At 33.7% G+C, this 22,339-nt stretch overlaps 1 protein-coding gene across 6 annotated transcripts in view; it reads left to right on the top strand.

Moving 5' to 3' along the window:
- The window catches only part of LOC118188033 (uncharacterized), a 66,449-nt gene that overhangs the window by 39,212 nt on the left and 4,898 nt on the right, over positions 1–22,339 (top strand). For all 6 annotated transcript variants that reach the window (XM_035358371.2, XM_035358372.2, XM_035358370.2 and 3 more), the window contains 2 exons: positions 14,077–14,220; positions 20,273–20,361. In XM_035358371.2, coding sequence (XP_035214262.2) covers positions 14,077–14,220; positions 20,273–20,353 — 225 coding nt within the window. In that variant the 3' untranslated portion in view covers positions 20,354–20,361. The remainder of the gene's footprint in view (positions 1–14,076; positions 14,221–20,272; positions 20,362–22,339) is intronic.

The following is a 22,339-nucleotide window of genomic DNA, read 5'->3' on the forward strand; positions in this document are numbered from 1 at the left end:
TCCAACTGGTCTTTCCTGACTTTTTCATCAATCCATGGGTCTGGGTCAGATGATGTTGAATTTATAATTGATGCATGACAGGATTAAGCAGGACATATTTCACTTTGATCCTGGAACAATATGAGCAGCATTCTCAGCAATCTTCTTGACAGGGCATTGGCATTACCATGTGATGATCCCTTCCGATAATGGATAGTGATGTTATATTCCTGCGATCTGTATCCGTCTGGCTATTTGGTCTTTGAGATTCTTGAAATTTAAAAGCCAGGTCAACAATGCATGATCTGTGCAGAGTAGAAATTTTCTGCTGTAGAGATAATAATGGAAATGGTCTATGGCTTTAACTGTGGTGAGCAACTCTTTACTGGTGGCACAGTAATTCCTCTCTGGTTTAGATGGACACTTGCTCCAGTATGCTATGACACATTCTTGCCCATTTATTTCTTGGGACAAAACAGCACTGACACTCTCATTGTTTGCCTCTATGCCAAGAATAAGGGGTTTGTCGAGCTGAGGATGCATCTGGATTGTTGCAGATGTTGAAGCTTCCTTCAGTTTGATAAATGCATCCTCACATTTCTTTTGTCCACAAGAACTTTTGCTTGTTCTTTGTCAGTTTGGGAAGGGTGTCTGTGGAAGAGAAGTCTTTTACAAATCTCCTATAGCAGATGCAAAGTCCCAGGAAACTTCTCAGCTTCTCAGTTTTTGGGCCATCTCCAGTCTTTAATTGCCAACACTTTCTCTTCATTTGTACACACATCTCCAGCAGAAATAACCTGTCTGAGGTAAGTCACTTCCTGTCTAAACAATTTACATTTGATAGGATCGAAATTTTAGATTGGCATCCTTCAATTTCTGAAGCACCTTTCTAATACACTGGTTATCATAAATTAAGGAAAAATCACAAAAATAGCAATAACTCCCTAAAAGATAAGCCAAACCGTGTAAAATTTGAATATGTTGCCAAGTAAGAGTAGCTGAATAAAACTGCAATATGCAAATTAGTGGCGCAGCACTCGGAATATGTCATCTGCAAGGAGAATAAAAGTCCATGTTTGAGATCAAGCCCACATATTTCACTGTGACGGTGACATCAGAAATCTGAGATAGCCAATTCGTAACAATGATCTCCAGGCATCATTTGCTTGCAGAACTATGGTGTAGAGCCATTGGGACACTAGAGACAGGATAAAGTCAAGCAAAAGTGGCCAGATGGCTAAATGTGAGTCCTTCTGTGGTTCATAGACTTTGGAGGCGATTTCAAACCATAGATTTGGCATCTAGGAGGTTCAGCCAAGGACGGCCAACTGCTACAACGAACGCTGATGACCGATATTTGACATTATGTGCACGCAGGAATAGAACTGCTACTCCGACTCTTCTTAGATCCTCCCTTGCTGCAGAAACCAGAAGGTTTGTGTCAACATCAACTCCTCATAGAAGGCTTCACGAAGGTGGTCTGTATGCGAGGCGGACAGCCATTTGTGTGCCACTCACGTAATGCCATAGGAGGTACCATTTTCAGTGAGCACGACAACATGTCCACTGGACGCCTGATCAGTGGAGGGCGGTTCTCTTTACGGATGAGTCCAGGTTTAGTCTAGAAAGCGATAGTAGGCGTTATTTGATATTGAGATAATCTAGAACCTGTTATCATCCGTCAAACATCCGTTAAAGAGATGCATACGAAAGAGGCAGTGTCTGGGTTTGGGGTGGCATCAATTTGGGTGGACGCACAGACCTCCATGTCTTTCCAATGGAAATCGTGAATGCTCTGGTTTATAGAGATGATTATGCTTGATGCTTATGTGCTGGGGCAATAGGTGATGCTTTCCCAACATAAATGATTATCTTCAACAAGAAACAATTATGCGCATGGAGTGGCCAGCTCGATCCCCGGACTTGAATCCTATCGAGCACGTTTGGGATGCTTTAGGGAGATGTCTAGCTGCTCTCAATCCGCTCACTCAGACCCTTGTCGCGCTTGCAACTGTTTTGCAAGAGCAATGGCTCTCGCTTCCTATGGAACTGATAGACCGCATAATTGAAAGCATCACACATTGCTTCTAGAGATGATCATATTTCATAGGGAAAGTACTTTTCCTATAGCAAACTGACACCTTCGATTTGTTCATTTTATACATGTGCTAATTTCTATACTACCATATTTGTCTGGTAATTTCTCTTTATGTTATTTGATACCTTACTATGTGTTGTATATTGTGGTTAAGTTTCATTAAATTCTACATGTAACTTTTTCAGTAATTGTGATTTTTGTGATTATTCCTTAATTTATGATAACCAGTGTAGTTTCTAAATGCTCTTGAAAGATTTTCCGCACGATGATGACGTCATCCCCTTATATCAGACTGGCTTTGTAGGAAAGACCTCTCAATATGGTCTTCATGAGGCAATGGAATGTTATTAGCACATTACATAATCCAAATGGCATCACCTTGAACTGTCAAAATCCTTTTCCAGTAGTAAATGCCATCTTTTCTTAGCCATGAGGGTGTATCTCTACCGGCTAATATCCACTCTTTAAATCAAGCATTGAAAACCACTTGCTTCCAGAGTGTCTAGAATAGCATGGGTTCTGCAAAGAGCGTAGCTGTCTTTCTTCGTAACCTTGTTCAACAGGCAATTCTCAATGCAAAATCAAGTTGAGCCACCATTCTTTTTCTGACCAGGATGACAGGAGAGGCCTAAGGTTTGATAACATCGTTTTCTTGCATGTCGTGTAGAAGGTTTTTTTTTTTTTTACTTACTTATGTTTATCAATCAGTAGACGTCTTGGATGTTGTTTTATTATGGATGATTTCCCATATTAATTCTGTGCTTAGCCAAACTCATTTGGCCTATGTCAGATCTGCGAGGAAAAACATCTTGAAATTTTGGAATGACACATTCTGCGGCACTTTTCTCTTCATTGCATTGTGTACATTCTGCAATAATTCCAGCGTTCAGATTTCTGAAACCACAGATTCTGGAGGGTTACTGTTTCATTTAATGCATTTTATTGGAGTACATGCTGCAACCACTTTACTTTTCCTAATGACATTCGCCTTATCAGTTACATTGACAACTCTCACTGGGATAATGGTCCTTCATAGGTCAAACAAGTGCTCTAATAATTTTGTGCATCTCCAAATCAGATGATGGTGGTTCAGTGAGTTCACTAATTTTAACACTTTTTCATTTTTGACAATATTTTAATTACTATATACAGAGCGTATTCTTAGGCCGCCGCCTTCAACATGAACAAACTTTATTCTCTTACAACTAAGCGAGCAACAGCGCCCTCTAGCCTTTTTCTTCAAATTACACAACACTCCCCACCTGAACTCGGTGGAGAGTTCATCTTTCAATAATATATTCTAGAATATACAATTAATATTTCGACAATAAATCCTGGAGAAATGGTTAAATATAACAAACATGCATACATAATTATAAGCACATAAAATTTTACAAAACATTAAATAATACCTATCAGCAAGGTCAGGAGAATCAAACCTAAAAATACAAATACAAACATTAGTTAAGTTCCATATTATATAACAATTGTATAGGCCTTTTTAAGGTACCAGTAGGTGTTTTAATTATGCAAGATCTTATTTTACCATCTCTGCCTGGCATTAATTCCAAAATTTTACCTATTGTCCAAAGATTTCTGGGATGTTTGTCGTCATGAATCAAGACAATATCGTTGATTTTAAACTGAGATGCGTTAGAGTGTGGAGGACAAATATTGGCAGATCTCAGATTAAAAAGATACTCTGATCTCCAACGCTTCCAAAAATGATTTAAAATATCTTGATGGTATTTATATCGTTTAATAATTGAATTTCTTGACCCAATCAAATTATTTGATGTTATTTTATTAGCAGGCAGAGATAGCAATCGTCTACCAACCAGAAAATGAGAGGGTGTTAGTGGAGAAGGTTCATTGGGATCGGTAAACACGTAGGTAATTGGTCTACAATTAATCATTGCCTCGATTTCAATGAGCACTGTTTCAAGCTCTTTCACAGTAAGGGATGATCGACCAATAATTTTTCGCAAGCTGGATTTTATGGTTCGTACCATACGCTCCCAAAACCCTCCCCACCATGGACCCCTCTCAATAATAAATTTCCAATTTATGCCTCTAGCAGAAAATAATTCTTTCACAGATGAGTCACTCAAAGTTTTAAAAATATGTTTTAGTTCTTTATCAGCTCTTTTAAAAGTCTTGGCATTATCGGAGTACACGGTGGTACACAGTCCTCGGCGAGCTAAAAATCTTCGGAAAGCTAGCAAAAAACTTTCAGTGCTGAGATCAGTTACTATCTCTATATGTAAGGCACGAGTGACCGCACACGTTAACAACAGCATGTAAACTTTACCTTGCCTGTCTTTCGTAAAAAATGGACCGGCGAAGTCCAACCCGGTCACAGCAAATGGAGGCGACTCTTGGATTCTGTCTGGAGGAAGTGGAGCGATATCCTGTACCCCAGGACGTGCACTATATCGTTTGCATATCACACATTTTCTGATGATAGTCTTAACACGCTGTCTTCCCTTAATGATCCAATATTTGTCTCTGATCTGAGTTAGTGTCGAATTAACTCCAGCATGGAATACCCTTTCATGCGAGTCCATGATGATCAACTCGGTAAACTTGCATTTTGAGGGTAATAGAATAGGATGTTTTAAATTCTCGTGACAGTCTGCAAATTGAATGCGACCTTTCAACCGAAGAATTCCCTCCTCATCAAGCCTTGGATTAAGGGAGTAGATGGAAGAATCGAGAATTGATTTTTTATTTGATAACTTAATTATTTCCGTTTGATACGATTCTCGTTGCGTAATTTTTACCCAATAATGTTCAGCTGCTTTAATCTCAAAAGCACTTAAAGGTCCATTCCCTGTAGACCATTTCCGAAGCCTCCCAATAAATCTAAATACATAGGCAGTAATTCGAAGTAATTTTCCTAAAGAACTGAATTTTTCTATATGCAAAATTGGGGATTCATTGTTAATTACAGGTGCAGTCAAAATAATACTTTTTCTTAACTCCAACGATTCTGAATTTGGTTTTAATTTCTTTTGTTTTGGAAAGTTTTCAATAGGAAAACGTAACCAGTGTGGCCCATGCCACCACAAATCATTCTTAATTAGTGACCGAGCACTAATTCCTCGAGGTAGTAAATCGGAAGGATTTTGTTTCCCTTCGCAATGGTTCCACAATTTTTTGTTGCATATACTCTGTATTTCTGTAACACGATTGGCGATAAATGGTTTCCAATTATTTGGCGAACCTTTAATCCAAGTAATGGCGATTTCGGAATCACTCCAAAAATAAACATCCTCAATTAAATCACCAAACAATTTTTTCAAATATTTATACATTCGAGCAGCCATGAGTGCTCCCATTAACTCTAAACGAGGAAGCGTGATTGCTCTTAAAGGTGCAACTCTGCATTTCGACATGATAAAGGAAGTTTTAATTTTAGAATCACTCGTACAATATCTGAAATATGAGATGGCCCCATATGCTTTAGGACTAGCGTCCGAAAATAGGTGAAGGCTTATATTCATTGGATCGTCATCAAAGAAATTTCTCTGTATCGATATTTCAGTTAAATCATTAAGTTCCTCCCGCCAAATGTTGAATTTGTCCTTAATCTCTGCAGGAAGGACCTCATCCCAGTCAGAACCGGAACACCAGATTTCTTGCATAATAATTTTTGCCTGAATAACAAAGGGTGCAATAAATCCAAATGGATCGTATATTTGGGCGATGCGTTGAAAAAGTTTCCTTTTTGTAGCAAAATCGTTTCCAGTAGAAAAGTCAATTAAATTTTTTAAATTTAACTTTATATCGTCTTCAATGGAATTCCAAATCATGCCTAAGAAATTCGATTCACTAGTTAATTTGTTGTCTGATTCCTTAATCCCATCTGAGACCCATAAATCGTTTAATGCTTTAGAATTAGTTCTTAATTTTCTGAAATTCATCCCAGCATCCTTAAATATATTAACCGCATCTACAGATAACCGATATGCATCTTCAACCGTTCCTGCTCCAAAATATAGGTCATCGACATAGACAGAAGAATTTAACATTTGGAAACTGTCCGGCATTTTATCTTTATATTTTCGAATGTGATATTTTATAGTGGTGGCCAAAATGAAAGGAGATATAGTCAAACCGAAAGCTACGCGACACATTTGCATAATCTTAAAGGAGTCATTATTTTCATTAAACCAAAGAAATTTTAGAAATTTTCTATCACCTTCAGCAATTCCTATCATCAAAAAGGCTTTTTCAACGTCTTCACAAAACGCTATCTTAAACTTACGAAAATTTAACATAATGTCTAGTATATTTGGATTTAGATTAGGTCCCGATTCAAGGCAGTCATTTAACGAATTCGTGTCCTCTGTCCTTGAGCTAGCATCGTACACAATTCTTACCTTAGTAGTTTCACTAGGTCGTATCACTGCTCGATGCGGCATAAAATATCCCAAATTTGTATCATTATTTGGACATTCCTCCACAATTCCTTCTAATATCTGGTTCTCAATTATATTTTTATATTCCCGAAAAATCTCCGGAGTTTTACTTAGTTTATTGTGAAGGTTTGCGAATCGTTTCTTAGCTACCTCAAAATTATTTTCTAAATTATTCGGACTGTATTTCCAGATTAAATTTGCCTCATATCTTCCGTTTTTAAACTGCAAGTTTCTTTCAAACTGGTCTACTATTTCGCAGTCAATATCGGAATAATCATCAGAATCATTAATTCCCATATGTTCTAATTCCCAAAAACCTTTTAAATCTTTCAACACAACAGTGTTTGTCATTACCGCTAAATTTTCAGAACAATTTTTGTTTGTTTTATTTTTCTCGATTCCTGCGGCAACCCAACCAAACACAGAACTGACTGCGTGCAACCCTTCAGATATTTTAATTCTTTCAGAATAAACTACATTCCAGAATTCATCCCCTCCAATTAATATCTCAACATCTATGTTATTTTTTCTTGCGCAATCAGCGATCTGCAACCCCATATGCTCCATGAAGTCTGCAATTTGTTTACTAGGCACACTGATGGACGCCGAGGAAATAACATCCGAGATCAAACATTCAATTTTTATTTTATTATTTTGTTTCCAATTCTGAATTTCGATTTCAACGACCGGATAGGAATGATTCATTGCCTTCGTTGCACCAAATGAATAAACAGAAAGTCTTTCATAACGGATTGGAATAAGTTTTAAATGGTCGGCCAATTTTTTCGTTATAAAGGATCTGTGATTGCCTTGATCAAGAATTAATCTAGTTAATTTTGATTTATACTTAAAACAAGCATAAACTGTACAAGTTTGTAATAATATTTCCCTGGCATTACAGTCATTATTATTATCACCTTGAGGAACAGACGCAATCAATTTTAAGTTTTGAACTTTATTTCTTTCCTCAGAATTCAAAGTCAGAGATTCAGTTTCATTTTTGGAATAACCTTGTTCCAACTTTTTGTTTACAAGGAATTTATTAGTACAAATCGATTCATTGTGATACATACCGCCACATTTATTACATTTAGTTTTATTTCTGCACCTTTCTGATGTATGGAATTTTTTAAAACAAGAAAAGCAGCGGTTTTCAGATCTTAGTTTCTTTAATTTATCAGAAACATTCACTTCGCATTTAAATGACTCGTGCAAATTATCACAAAAGATGCATTTTCGGTTAACTTAAGTATGAAATGCAGCCGTGGGTGTATTTTTTACATATTTTCTAGTTTCATATTTTGATTGATCGACTCGCGGAGGCACAGGATTTTTCCTTTCGCTTAATACTAGATTTGAAATTTCCCTGCATTCTATTTCCGTTTTAATAAATTGTGTTAATTCCGAAACTTCAACTTCATCTTTCGATCCTCTTTGTCGATTAAATTCCAAAACTAAATCGTCCGGAATTAATTTTAATAATATTGGAATTAATAAATGTCCATATGAGCCAGAAGTTACTTCTAAAGTTTCCAAATTACGAATCGAAACTTCTAATTCGTCATATAATTTACGTAAAGCCTTTACGTTAGCAGAATTTTTAACAGCTTCTAAATTGAGAATTTTATTCATGAATGAATTAATGATCAGGTCTTTTCGACCATATCTGTCCTTTAGTAATGCTACACATCTATCATAATTACTTTCTGTTAACTCAAAGCCTGACACAACATTCGAAGCTTGTCCCGTTAAGAATGTTTTTAAGTATATATATATATATATATTTTTTTTTGAAAGCGTTTTGTTTTTATGTATCGAATTTTCGAAACTATTCCAAAATTCATTCCATTGTTTAGGGTCTTTCCAAAATTTATCAATCATTAATTTTGGTAATTTCAGCGTACTACTCCCACTAGAACTGGAACTTACATGCAAAATTCCATTACCACTAGACTGGTTTAAATCAGAACTTTGGGGATTCCTCGCTGGTGGTACTGCGGTAACTGCACCTAGAAACTGCTTAATTTGACTACAAGCAATTATACATTTGTCATTGTATTCTTCGCTTATACTACAATCTTCTTCAATTAAGTTAACATCAATTAACTCTTGTATTTCATCATCAAGCGTTCTCAAATTATTTTTCTTTTCGGTTAATAATTCAAAGAATTCTCGTAATTCTTTAATCAAATTTTCCTCTCCTTCAATTTTTAATTTATCTTCAATCACTTTAATTAACCTAGTAACAGACAATCTCAATGTGGAACGTTTACGTTTCAATCTATCTAACTTCTCTTCCATTTTATTTAATTTAAATACACCCACGACAGCAATAATAAATACTTACTAATGTACTACAAATAATCACTAAATAATTAATTTAAGATTTCCCTACCTTTATTTGGAATTCCATTGTCCCTCGAGTATGAAATATCCATTGAAATCGAAACACTTGGATCGAACACCTAAAATCTTCACAAAGCCTTAATTCCTTACGCCGATGCACCATCTAATAATTTTGTGCATCTCCAAATCAGATGATGGTGGTTCAGTGAGTTCACTAATTTTAACACTTTTTCATTTTTGACAATATTTTAATTACTATATACAGAGCGTATTCTTAGGCCGCCGCCTTCAACATGAACAAACTTTATTCTCTTACAACTAAGCGAGCAACAGCGCCCTCTAGCCTTTTTCTTCAAATTACACAACAAGTGCAAAGGGTATTAGTACTCCTATTAGGCTGTTACAGTACTTGGGATAGCCCATGATGCCTTACTGGAAATTTCTATTTTCAGCTATGGATCCAGGAAATAAAAACTGTATTCTTCCAAACATGGTTTGTTCTCTGAGGCAGAATGCAATCTGTTATTTTTAAAGTCCAAGGAAAAATTGTATTTCCTTAGAAAATCTAATCCAAGCATGCAAGGTTCAGTAATATCTGCTATACCATGTGGTGGTAGATGACATTTCCAAATGTGATATTAATATGTCATAATGGTTTTCCATCAGTTTTAATTTTATCGCTTTCACAGTCTGTAGGGTAATGCGGTAACATCCAGATGTGTTTACCTTCCATCTCTGAACTAAATCTTTCTGAATGATAGTAACATTGGCTCTAGTATCAATGGTCGTGTTGCAAGGAACTCCACTGATATGTCCCATTCTGAAAAGTCCATTACTGCCACCACTCGTGGCAGAAATCTGAAGTGCTTTAAAATGGGGTTTCTCAATATCTGGCAACTTCTACTTCATGAAACAGCCACACTAATTACTGTGTCCTTCCTTGGGAGTGGTTTTATTTTCGGTGGCTCTGGGTGTTCTTCATATGTGGCCTTTGCCACCACAGTTCCAGCAATTTAGGTTTTGTTTGTTGCCACTCTTGTTCCCTGTCAAAACATTGACTTTCCTGGTTAAATCATATACACAAGCAGTCAGCTGATCCACTGGCTCCTGAACATGAGCAGCTCTTATTGGGTGGCGATCTCTGCGTGTTGCTTACTGGGCTGCTTCAAATCACATGGCATATAATAAAGCAATTTTTATATCCTTGTCATCTACCATTTTCAGGGCTTTCTGTATCTCCGGATTCTGAATGCCATTAACAAAGCACTGCAGGGAATGTATTTCCCCCCCTTTTTTTTTTCTGTTGGGTAGGCTGAAAAAGTGAGATGAGACAGTCTTTAAACATCTGTGTGCGAGTTCTTGAGTGTTTACATAATCTTCTGTTAGCAAGATTTTAACTGAAGCCTGTTATAGTCTTTTGAATACATCTCTTCAAAGCACAGTTCAAACATGCTGGATATAGCTTTGAAGTCTAGCTTTTGGTTTTCAGGAAGAGTTTTGGAGATATCCACTGCTTCTGCTCTCAGAGAAGTGGTGAGATGGTGGGCTTTAGCTATGGAATCCTATACATTTGTGTTTGCTACTAGAGGGAACAGGGTCTTGCACACTTGCCAGGAGGGGTTTTTTTTTTTTTTTCTTTTCATCATATGTTGATAGCTTTAGAGATGGTAGGGACGATATATGCTTGAATTTAATGGCAGATTTATGGCCAGCTGTCATTGTGGATTTCATTAAACTTTTAGTATTATTAAATTGCATTATGTTATAAAATTAACATTAAAATGAAATATTTTTAATTCTATGCCATGTTTAAAAATTTGTTTACGTTTCATTTTGGTGATTTTTTAATAACGTAATTCTGAACTTTAAATAAGAGGGTAAATGTTAGAAGCAGTTTAAGCTATTGCATTCACATTTTTTGAAGCAACCTCAAATAAAATGCCTGCTCTGGAGGATCATCCTTTGTAAACAAGAACCTATTAAAAGAAGCTATTGCTGAAATTCCACATAATACTGTTCAAAAACTCTTAGACTGACTAAATCTTTCAAAAAATGCAGTACATGACCATTTGAAGAAGACTAGATATGTAAACTGCTACAACGTATGTATACTGCATATTTTAAGAGAGCAGAATATGTTTGCTTGAGTTTCAGCATGTGATTCTTTGCTGAAAAGAAATAAAAAAGCTAATTTTTTTTTAATGGTTTATTGCTGGAGACTAGAAGTGGATACTATGCAGTCACGTTACAAGAAAAAGATCATGGTATAAGCTAAAAGAGCCCTCTTTAGTAATATCAAGAAGGAACTGCATCTGAAAAAAGTAGCACTGTATGTATGTGCAAGGGGACAAAGGAATTATGTACTATGAATTGTTACTACTAAATCAGATAATAAATTCAAGAAAATACCATTTCTGAATGGCAGGTTTAATTCCGAAATGACACTTTGAAGCAGAAACTGAAGTTAAGTACACGGAACTAAACTATCATCAAGATGTCTTCCAGCATGACAATGCATGGTCCATCAAGACAGTGCTTGGGAATTTGATGAATATGGGACAAAGACTTATTGTGTATGCTGGGATGTTTTCTGTATCCCTGGTATTCACCAAGCCTTGCCCTCATATATTTTCATATCTTCAGTTTCTTCAAAACCCTGTGAATGGCCAGGAGTTCACTTCTTTTGAGATTTTTTAACAAAATCTCGATAACTTCTTTATGTGTAAGCTTAATGACTTTTGTAAAGAAGAAATTTTTTAGCTGCCGCTCTCCGGCAATGACAAAAAGTCTAGTTCAAAATGATGCTTGTGTGATTCAATGATTTTTTGTTTTTTGTATTGCTTCATTTGTATTTCTCATGAAAACAACTGCAGAATTTTCCAGGTGATTGAACACAAAATGAGCAAAACATGTTGCCAGATTTTTTTGTGGGCAAAAGATTACCAAAAAAAATGACCTAGTACAGATATGCATTTGCTCAAATTAATCTGAAGTTGACAGTGAAATGAAGAAGACATCCTCACCTACGATTAAAAACACGTATACACATACACTTGCAAAAAAAGTGAGAGGAGGGTAGAGCATTAACAAGCAAGGAAAAGAAATAAAAAAATCTTTTATTCTCTCTGGCTAATTTTAAACTGGTTTAGCCATTGCAGCATGACATCATGCACCCCCCTTTTTTTCAGTATATATTTGCTTTACACCTTATTAATAAGATATTTCCTTCTAAAATGCGAAAATTTACAAGAATTTAGCAGATGTAATGAATATTAGCTGAAGTTTTGGTATTTAAATGTAGAGATATTGAACTGAATAATTTTAACTTTCAACATTTACGTATAGGGTTATTCAAAATGAGTGAACCAATTTCATGGAGCTGTACTTTATTAACCGTTTGACTGCTAAGCAATTCTTGCAAGAACGCACGAAAACTGCGGGACATATTTTGACTTGATGTCAAATAAAACACTCTCATTTAGACAAATATCAATCAGTTTTAATAATTCTTTTTGTATTATTAAGCAACAGACACACACTGAAACTCGCAGCACTTTTGTGCTGTGTCGCGGTTTTCGGGACAAATGAACGCAGCGCTTTTGCGCCGTGTAGCAGTCAAACGGTTAAGAAAAAGAATTTCAGCCTATTGATCAGGTAAAACACTTTACCAATAATGAAGTTTTTATTTTCTGTCTTACAAGTGGTTTAAGTAATTTAGAGATGATACATCCATCATATGCTTAAATTAAGGCCTGTCCATGGCATGGCTGAATAGCCGATTAGGATTTCTGCATTACTTTTCCCTAAATTTGCAGAGTTTATTCCTTTGCATGGTTATCCTCTTGAGACTGTCAAGAGCAAGATTCTTAGAGTAGTGTTTATTTCATCAAAACCATGTAGAGTATGTTATATTTGTACTGTAATTGTTCCCAAGATGTCAAAAAAAAAAAATTGAATTTCAAGAAAAGTAGCACTTTGTATTGCTTCGTTGCAAAAACATTCTAGTACTCAGTGAAGACGATGACTGTTATAATATATGGCAGTGGGTATTCAAGCTTTATGGCAGTGCAATCTCATAAAAATGCAAAGGACGCAAAAAGACAATAGCATGACCTCAATTAGAAAGTTGATGTTACATAACTAGATTATATATAATAAGTTTTGTTGGATTTCTATCCGCCTTGTGACCCCACTATAAATTTTTCAAATGGGTTCGTGACCCACTGCTATATGGTATAAAAATTGTGTGCCCATTTTTTAGTGTATGAGAGAAGCTACTGCAAAATAAAAACAGCAATTGCATTTGTTTTGTTCAATAATATTTCTTTTTCATTATTATTAATGCATAAATTTTTGTGATTGCTTGTAAATAAAAATTAAATTTTTTAACATATTTTTTTCATTTCAAGTATTGCTAATATTTATAATAGCTATTGTGTTTTGTAATTTATAACGCAGTATTGATTTGGATAATACTAACAACCAGGTGATTTGTCTTGATAATCAGTGATTAAACTTAAAATTGTGAATAAAATATAGCATAATGTATGCATTTTAATTTCATTAGAATTGCCTTTCTTTTCTTTTTTTCCCTTTATTTAATTATAAGAACATAGTGTATAGTACATATTATATGCAAAATATGCATTAATCTAATGTTCATTTTAATAGTAAGTCTTTTGTTCAATAAGAGAATATAAGTAGTTAAGTAGAGTGCAAGATTTGCAACTATGCTAAGATACTGGATCTTCCGATTCTTGATGTGTGAATTAAGGATTAACTATATTCTAATGAAGGCTCAATTTAATCATTTACATGAAAATAGACAGAAAGAAGAGAATTTTTTAGTTAAAAGTAACTGTTATGATATTTAAAGTAGGTAGGATTAAATGAGTATGCAAGAAAGGATAAAACTCCAGTCATATCCATGAAATGCTCTAGTCCTGAAAGTGTTGTTTCTAATTGATATATAGATAAGAAAATGAATTTGATTTAAATCATAAACTTCCCAACACTCTGTTGCTATTTTCATTTCTTAAAATTAGGCATTTAAAATTAAAATGAAATTGTTAGCATTTCTGATAAGATATATGTCGGCCTGTATATAGGATATCTATAGTTTATAAAGATAATTAATATAATTTTATATCTGTTTAATAATTTTTTTGTCAGCATATTTGTAATTTTACTTCTATTTGTAATTATTTATGTTTCTTATATTTCCTCTAGAAAATGATTGATGATGGGAAAGCTATGAAATGTCCGAAATGTGATTTAATATTAATGAAAAAGTGGGGTTGTGATTGGTTAAAATGTTCCATTTGTCATACTGAAATTTGCTGGATTACAAAAGGCCCACGCTGGGGACCTGCCGTATGTATTATTTGCATTTTTTTTTTCACAAATGATTTACATAGTATTTTAAATATAATGCTTACAAAATTCTGAAGTGCTGGTGATTACTTATTATGAAATTTAAGAAACATATAGACCAGAAGAAATACTATATGTTAATTACATATAACATTTTCTTCTGGTCTTTTTATGTACTAAAACAATAAAAAAGAGAAGTGACCGCATATTTTATATCAGACCATTTCCCTCTTGATCAATCCACTTTTTAGATCATTCCCCTCTTTTTAAAACTGCCTTCTTTTAATGGCTTTTGCTTAGCATGTAAACTGGGTATATACATCTATATATTTTATTATTGTATAATTATATGTAATTAACATATAATTTAATTTGCATTTAAAAGTTTGATTATTAGTATCATAATATTAAGCTAATGGCTTATCAAACTTAGGGTTAATAAATTTGTTGACAGATGTTATAAATCAATATGATTTTATTATTTTGTCATTAAGTTGATATATAGCATTAAAATCTTGTTCCATAGAATATAAAAATAGAATGAAATTTTAGAAAAGAAATCTGTTCTTTATATAAAATAATAAAGTTATTGAATAAATTTTGTTTAATCTTCTTATAATATTGTTATAAAGTTTTTTGCCAGAACTGCCACTATGATAAAAGCTGAAACCCACTGTTCCTTAATGTCCTTCTGGAAAATTAAATTGCATCAAGATAAAGTTATTATCTATTTGAAAAGCACTGCTTTATAAATTAAAATCCTGCTAGTTTGTGGCTAGTTTAAACAAAATGGTGGAATAATAGAGTAAAACAACAGTGAATCATCGAGTCTAAACATAATTATCTTCAATTTTTTAACCCTTATATATAATCTTTTCATCCCTTAGAAGTGGATATTTATACTAAAAGACGCTGGTCATATTTTATTGATCCTTAGATAATAAAGTTTGAATTATAAGTCATTTTTAAATAATAAAATCATTTCTGCATATATCAGTGCTTATCATTTGATAAGCATTAGATGTTGAAATGACTTCTACGTATAATGCTTATGAAATGATAAGCATTATATGCAAAAGGAATCACTCATTATTATAAAAAATAATTTAGGTATATCAATACAGTATAATATATATTGTGTCATGAGGTTAGACTTATTTATGTGTTGATCTCTCAGTGATGAAAATAGTTTCTATAGGTCATACAAAAAGGAAAGTTTTTTTTCTTTTTTTAAATAGTTTCATGCCATTGGTTTAGATAAAAAGTATTATGTTGTAAATGCATTCTGCATGTAGCTGTTTGCTTAAAACTAAGCAAATACCAGCCTTAGATTAGCAGTAGTTAGAACTTAGAAAGACTTAGTACATTTTGACTGGTAAACTGTCCTTTCATTGTCATGACCAAATATCAGCAGAATACATCCTAAGGCAAAACTTAGAAATTTTTTCGTGTTCAGAAAACATAACAATTTATTCTCAGCTTCAGATATAGAGTACAAAGTCCGAAATCCGGACTCGTCGACTACTTCAGGCGTCCCGGACTCGTTAGGCGATTCCGGATTTTTTATTTTTCCCAATATTAGATCATCAATTTAAATCTGGTAAGATGGCATGCAGAAATTGTACAATTAAAATTATGAAATCGTAATTTATGAAATAAAGAACAATTATGATCTAAAGGATATCAAAATTTACCAAAAAAAAAAAAAAGCTTAATATTTATTTGTTTACTTTATTAAACATTTCTTTCAATGTGAGTTGTTTAAGTTGCTTCCACAAAAAACTCCCTTTTTCTTTTTTCTTATGTCATATACAGTTGACTTTCCAATGCCATACTCCTCGCATAATTTTGAGATGGATTATAGATCCTTTTTTCAGCTCCAGAATTGGAAACTCTCTTCGACATAATCGAAAGTTCGAGCTTAGTTTTTATAAAATTGCCATAATAATAACAGTCTGCAAAAAATTATAAGCTGAATCAACTTATAAGATTAGGGAGCAGCGCAATCTGTTACATTAACTGTGCTTTAGAATTAGTAAAGATAATTTTTGCCTAGCTTAATAGCATCCGTTATACATTCGGCTATGTATCACAAGATTGGCGATGAAAGCCAAGTTGTTTCACTAAATTGTGTCCTGCTCCTACTGCATACTGAATTAAGCCTGAATTGTATTAGTTTAGTTATTTATTTACTATACCTATATTTATTTCTTGCACATGCTTAAAACTAATCTGAGTCCTGAATAAATAAACTCCCACATTAGGCTTTATCTAGAGCCGGCACTAGATACCGCCTGGTGCAGTCTCTACGGGTCCTAAATTCTGTTACAAAGAGCCCTTCCTAAGTTCTAAAATTTCACCAAGCCTAAACTTTGGATCCCAGTGCTTTCCCTAAATCATAAAAAACTTTTCATCTCTTAATTTTGCTGCTCGGTGCTTCCCCAAATTCCAAATGTTTAGTCTTCCCTAAATTCTGCCGTCTGGTGCCGACATATTCTTCCACCGCTTCTGGGTTTATGGTGAATAACATATCAGTTATTCTTAATTAAAAAAGCGCTAAATGTAATCTTTTGGCCTATGAGTTTCATTAACAAAATCTATTTTTAGCATATGAAAAGAAATTTTTGTTGAATTTTTCCTCGTCAACATTTCTTAGAGCATTTAAAAATCTATAATCATCGCCAAGTGTAATGTTAGCATAAAAGGTTGCCATACTCTTTTTATTCAATTCCTAATATAAAAAAAGTTTAGACATCGCTGCATGAGTTATTACTGAAGCTGTCATGTATTGATAAACATGCAATGATGAAAGCAAAATATAATAAATAATGACTCGCCAAGTCAGCATCAAGGATGTAAAATAGGTGAATGTTTGAGTTTGTGATATATGTGTGGCAACTTGCCTACTACAACTCAATGCTGCCTGTCTGGTAACCCATAGCAAACAAAAACAAAATAATATTTATTCTATTGTTAGTATTATTAACGATCTGTCTCAAAAATTATACTACCATAATTGGTGACCCATATTTATTACGAATAGCAACCTTCAATGTTGCACGAATATGGAGCTTATATGTCAAAATTCTGAGCAACAGTAAGTTATCCAGTGTGATGAGATGCAAGTAAGACATTTCACCTGTGATTTCAAGTGTTGTGCCGCATTCTGGTGAATCAACATATTTCTTTCATAATTTTAACGGATATATGTATTGTCTGCTGCATTCGAGCCGCCAATTTCTCTGATTTCAAGTGCCAAGAAAGTGTGTCACTATATACATATTGATTATTTTTCTATACATATTATTATTGTGCATATTCTATACATATTATTATTGTGCATATTTTTTACATATTATTATTGTGCATATTCTATACATATTATTATTATGCATATTTGATTGACTAAAATGGTTGACAATGATGTTGCTCCACAATTGGCGTGAGTGGCAGTTAAGCCACTGCCTTTTTGTCGCCGAGACCCATCGTTATGGTTCATTCAATTGGATGTACAGTTTAAATTGAATCGCATTACTGCCGACGAAACTCAATTTTATACAGCGATTGCCACGTTAGAATCAGAGGTACTGCAATCAGCTCATGAAATAATTTTGAATCCACCGGCAATGGACAAATACAAATCTTTAAAAAAAAAAAAATTTATTTCTGTTTATGAAGGATCCAAGACAGTTAAAATCAAGCAGCTGTTGAACGATTTACAGTTGGGTGACATGAGGCCTTCTCAATTGCTGTCTAAAATGTCAGACTTAGCCGCCAGTACCCTAATGGATAACATTCTTAAAACAGTTTATGAATAGACTCCCATCTAACATGCAAGCCATTTTAGCAACCAGTAGCGAGTCACTTAAAAATCTTCCTGAAATTGCTGATAAAATTCACAAGCTGGCCATTCCAGTGCAAATACACGCAGTGCAGGCTCCTGGTCCAGGTTATTGTGGCGTTATAGGCTCTAATTGATGATTTGTCCGAACAGGTTGCTCAGTTAATAGTCATCCAAATTGAACCTTTTCAGCGCAACTGCTCTATATCACGTGGTTGATATACATGTCGTAGCCCACTGAGAAAATGTTGTGAAAGCCCTCCTCCGGGTATTTGTTTTTACCACCACAAATTTGGAAACAAGGCGATCAAATGCTGCCCACCTTGTCGTTATAACGATCAGGGAAACGAGAAGGGCCGTCGAAGTCATGATCCACATCTATCTCCAATGGACTTCAGTGCAAGCTTTTCCAAGCCTTCAACAGAAACCATGACTTCCGACTTATCAGTTGCTACGACAAGAACACACTCGGGTCGTCGAGGTCGTATCAACCCAAAGTATTTGTAAGGTATCGTTAGCACTGGAGGGAGAGTATTGTAGCAACTTGGCTACTACAACTCAACGCTGCCAGTCCGGTAACCCAAAGTAACCAAAAAGAAAATAATATTTATTCTATTTATAGTATTATTAACGATCTGTCTCAAAAATTGTACTACTATATATGCCAAGCAGATACTCAGCTACGGAGCCAAATTATTAATTTTATAAATTTATGCTTACTTGATTGTTTTTCCATAATGAGGTATTTTATTTAGTGCGTAAGTGAAATAAAAAATCGGAATTTTTAAGTGATAATTTCTACATACTTTATTATGGAAGCAAAAATCAAATGCGCATGCATAAAGCATACACACGCACACACACACACACACAAAAAAAAATGTTTGCAGCTTTAGTCCAGATTTTAGATCATTCCGGATAATGGACGTCCGGATTTGGAACTTTATACTGTATAACATTTGTCGCTATTGTGCGAAAAGGTGGTTCTTCCAAAGAGCTCTCATGATTGGATATGCTTTACTCTACAGTAAGGTGCATGTAAATAGTACACATGAAAGTTTTGGTTTAGAAAGAACCAGACCTAAGTAGCTCAAAGCAGTATTTGTCAGCTTGTTTTTGTCCCATTATATATCCTCATGTCATTATCTTCTTAAGATTATGATTTATACATTCTGTCCTTTTTATGGGAAACAGAAAATAAAATTTATTAGACTGGTTTCAGTAACTTGCAGTCTAGTATTTGCATGTTCATAGCAGACATACTTTTGACATTGAATCAAGTTTAGGCCTTTTGTTATGCATTGTGATTCTCAGCAGTGTTTTGTATTTTAAATGAAGATACTGTACTCCCATTATCAAAATAAAAAAATATAATATATTGCCAATTAATGGCGTCTTTTGTGGTGGAATTGTTAGAAAGAATAAAGTTTGCTTAGCTTAAGTATCTGTGAATAATGGTTACAAACATAGTTTATGCATTTCCTTTTTTTGGACCCAATTATAAAACTAAATATATCTGGTATAATACTGCACAACTGTAGCTGGTGCTGGTTTACTCACTATAATTTGCATTCTTGTCCATATAAGGGGGAATAACATTATCTATTTATATCATTTTGTAAACTTGATATGTTCAGTGTTTCAACAGAATTTGATTTCAATTCCATATGGCTGTGTGATGTTCATGTTTTGACATTTAAAAATGTGTTTATTTAATCTGAAACTGTAGTAATATGAACTACTGTAACTGTAGTAATCACTGTAGTAATATGTGTATTAATATTACGTAGACTGTTTGTGGACATTAGCATTCTGTAATTGACATAAACTAAAAAAATTCGAATTAAAAAAAGTGAATGAAATGTGTTTGTTTTCTAACATTCTAATCATCAATTTTAATGCTATGAAGCAAATATTAAAGAGTGAATAAATCACTGTATTTACTGAAATAACTGCAACAAGAATGTAGAGTAGTTAAATAAAATAAATAATAATATATCAATAATTTTTAGATATTGAATTCATGTGTTTTAAATAATTATTATAATTATTTCATTAAACTTGACTTGTGTCCCTTATTCTCTCACAGCCTAAAGTTGAGAATACTTTCAAAATTTGAGTCCTTTCTATTATTTATGTTGATTTGCTTGTTGCTGTTGTGTTTAATTTTTCCATCATAATCTGAAATTTTAAAAAAGAAATATTTTTCAGGGGCAAGGTGATACGAGTGCTGGTTGTAGATGTGGAGTAAATGGCAGCAAATGCCATCCGTCATGTACATATTGTCATTAAATCAACAAGTAAGTGTATAAGAAGTGTTAGATTTTATTTATATCATATTACAGTAGTTCAAATATTAGAACTTCATGAAAATTCTATTTTAAATTTTAAAAAAGAACATTTTGACTGAACTTGACTGAAATAGCAAATGATATTAATTTTTAAGAGTAATTTCTATATATTGTTACAGATTTGGTATTTAAATAGCTAATGTTAGTTTTGTAAATTAAATGGTTTTTATTTCCTGCGCAGTGCAGCACATGACGAATATTAAAAGAAAGCTAAGCTGGAAAATTGAAAATACAAGAGTGTGTGCATTTAATAAATATCTCTTTTTGATTTCGAGAAAGTTCTCGCGCGCGATTTAAAAATCTTATAAAAAGGAGGAAAACCTCTCAATTCAGTTAGTCAGTGATTTTAGTTAGCTTGTTGTTGTTTTAAGAGTTTGTTTAGAAAACTGCTCTTGTTGATTGTAGCAAATTCGCAGATTAGCTTTCTTTAGCTGTTTTGAATTAAGTTCTATTGAACGTTTGAGTAGTTAAAAGATAACTACTGTGAGATATTGTAATACTGCACGATAATTTGAAGAAATTTAAGCATATTTGTTGTGATAATAATAAATTTTGTTCATTTTTCATCGGACTTGTGCATTCATTTCGTGACGAACCTGTACGCACGCAACAATATCATCTTAGATTTGATATAATTTTATATTTGATATATTATATAATAGAGATTTCATAAAAACAGAAATGGGCCCACCAAGCGGTGTTGCTGAACACTAGTAGTTAAGTCAGAGGTTCAAATCCCATGAGTGGGCTGGTTGTATTCCATTTTTTAAGTAATTTTTGAATTCATAATCCATGCACACTAATTTTTATAATGCTTTCCTGAAAATTGGGATTTCTTTTTTTTTCTTCTTTTTTATTACCGTTATCTTCTTTATTGTCTTTTGAAATTGCAGCCCAAAGTAGATCATGGACTTCTTTTAGAATCCTTAATTTTTCTGATTAGTGAATTGTATGCCTGTAATCAGCAAGGCACTATACTGGTCAGATTTATTTATAGAAGAGATTTCCTTTCGTACCATATATAATGGATTTGCCTTTATAGTAAACACTGTCTTGCTGCAAGATATTTCTTAATTCATTTAAGTTCTGGTCAACTCAACTTCCCTTGCCATGCATTTGCTGCCTCTCAAACCAACTTACTCCATCAAGAGATGATTCTTAAAAGCCTCGACTTAAAAGCTAAAAAACTTGTGTTCTGATTTCATGAGCCCAAGCATCAGTAACTGCAGAATGATATAAACCAGCTCATATTGTATTGATTTATGATAGCAGTTAGTTAATTTGTAATTAAATGTACTAAAATATTACTTCCCCCCAGCACACACACAAAATTTGTAGATAAGAAAACAGGTGACATACACAGGGAAACTGCAAATAGTAGTTAGTTTTCAGTAGTAGTTTAAGATATTTCTCCCATCGTTGCCAAAACTTTAGTGTACCTTTCTCTTAAAAGTCTATTTCTTGAATGCATAATTACCTACAGGCACTTCATTGATCTGGGTATCTGTAGTTGAACTGAAGCATTTCCTCTTATGAATCTCTACAAATACCAATGCATGAAAGCTTGACATACTGATGGAACTAAGTTTGGACTGTACATTGGGAGACTGGAGAATTTCCCAGCCAAAATGTGTAGTTTTGCTATTAATGTTTTGAAATCTAATATCAAGTGTTGTCGTGAAAAATATATACTTCATATATTTTTCATGACATGTTTCTCATAATTGAAGATGAATTACTTCAATTACGAGTGTGCTAACAACTGCAATATCTTTTTGACATATTTCATTTTCATGATAGTGTAACCAATCAAACCGTTGTAAACTTGTCTGTAATGGTCAAACTAATTAAATGCTAACTTGTACTTTGCTATTTACAGTCTTAAATAAGAAGAAAAAGTACTGTGCATGAATAGCAGTCCTTCTTC

This window comes from Stegodyphus dumicola, chromosome 1, assembly GCF_044657685.1.
Source record: "Stegodyphus dumicola isolate Sdum_Otavi_A_Nest chromosome 1, ASM4465768v1".
Taxonomy (NCBI): Eukaryota; Metazoa; Arthropoda; class Arachnida; order Araneae; family Eresidae; genus Stegodyphus; species Stegodyphus dumicola.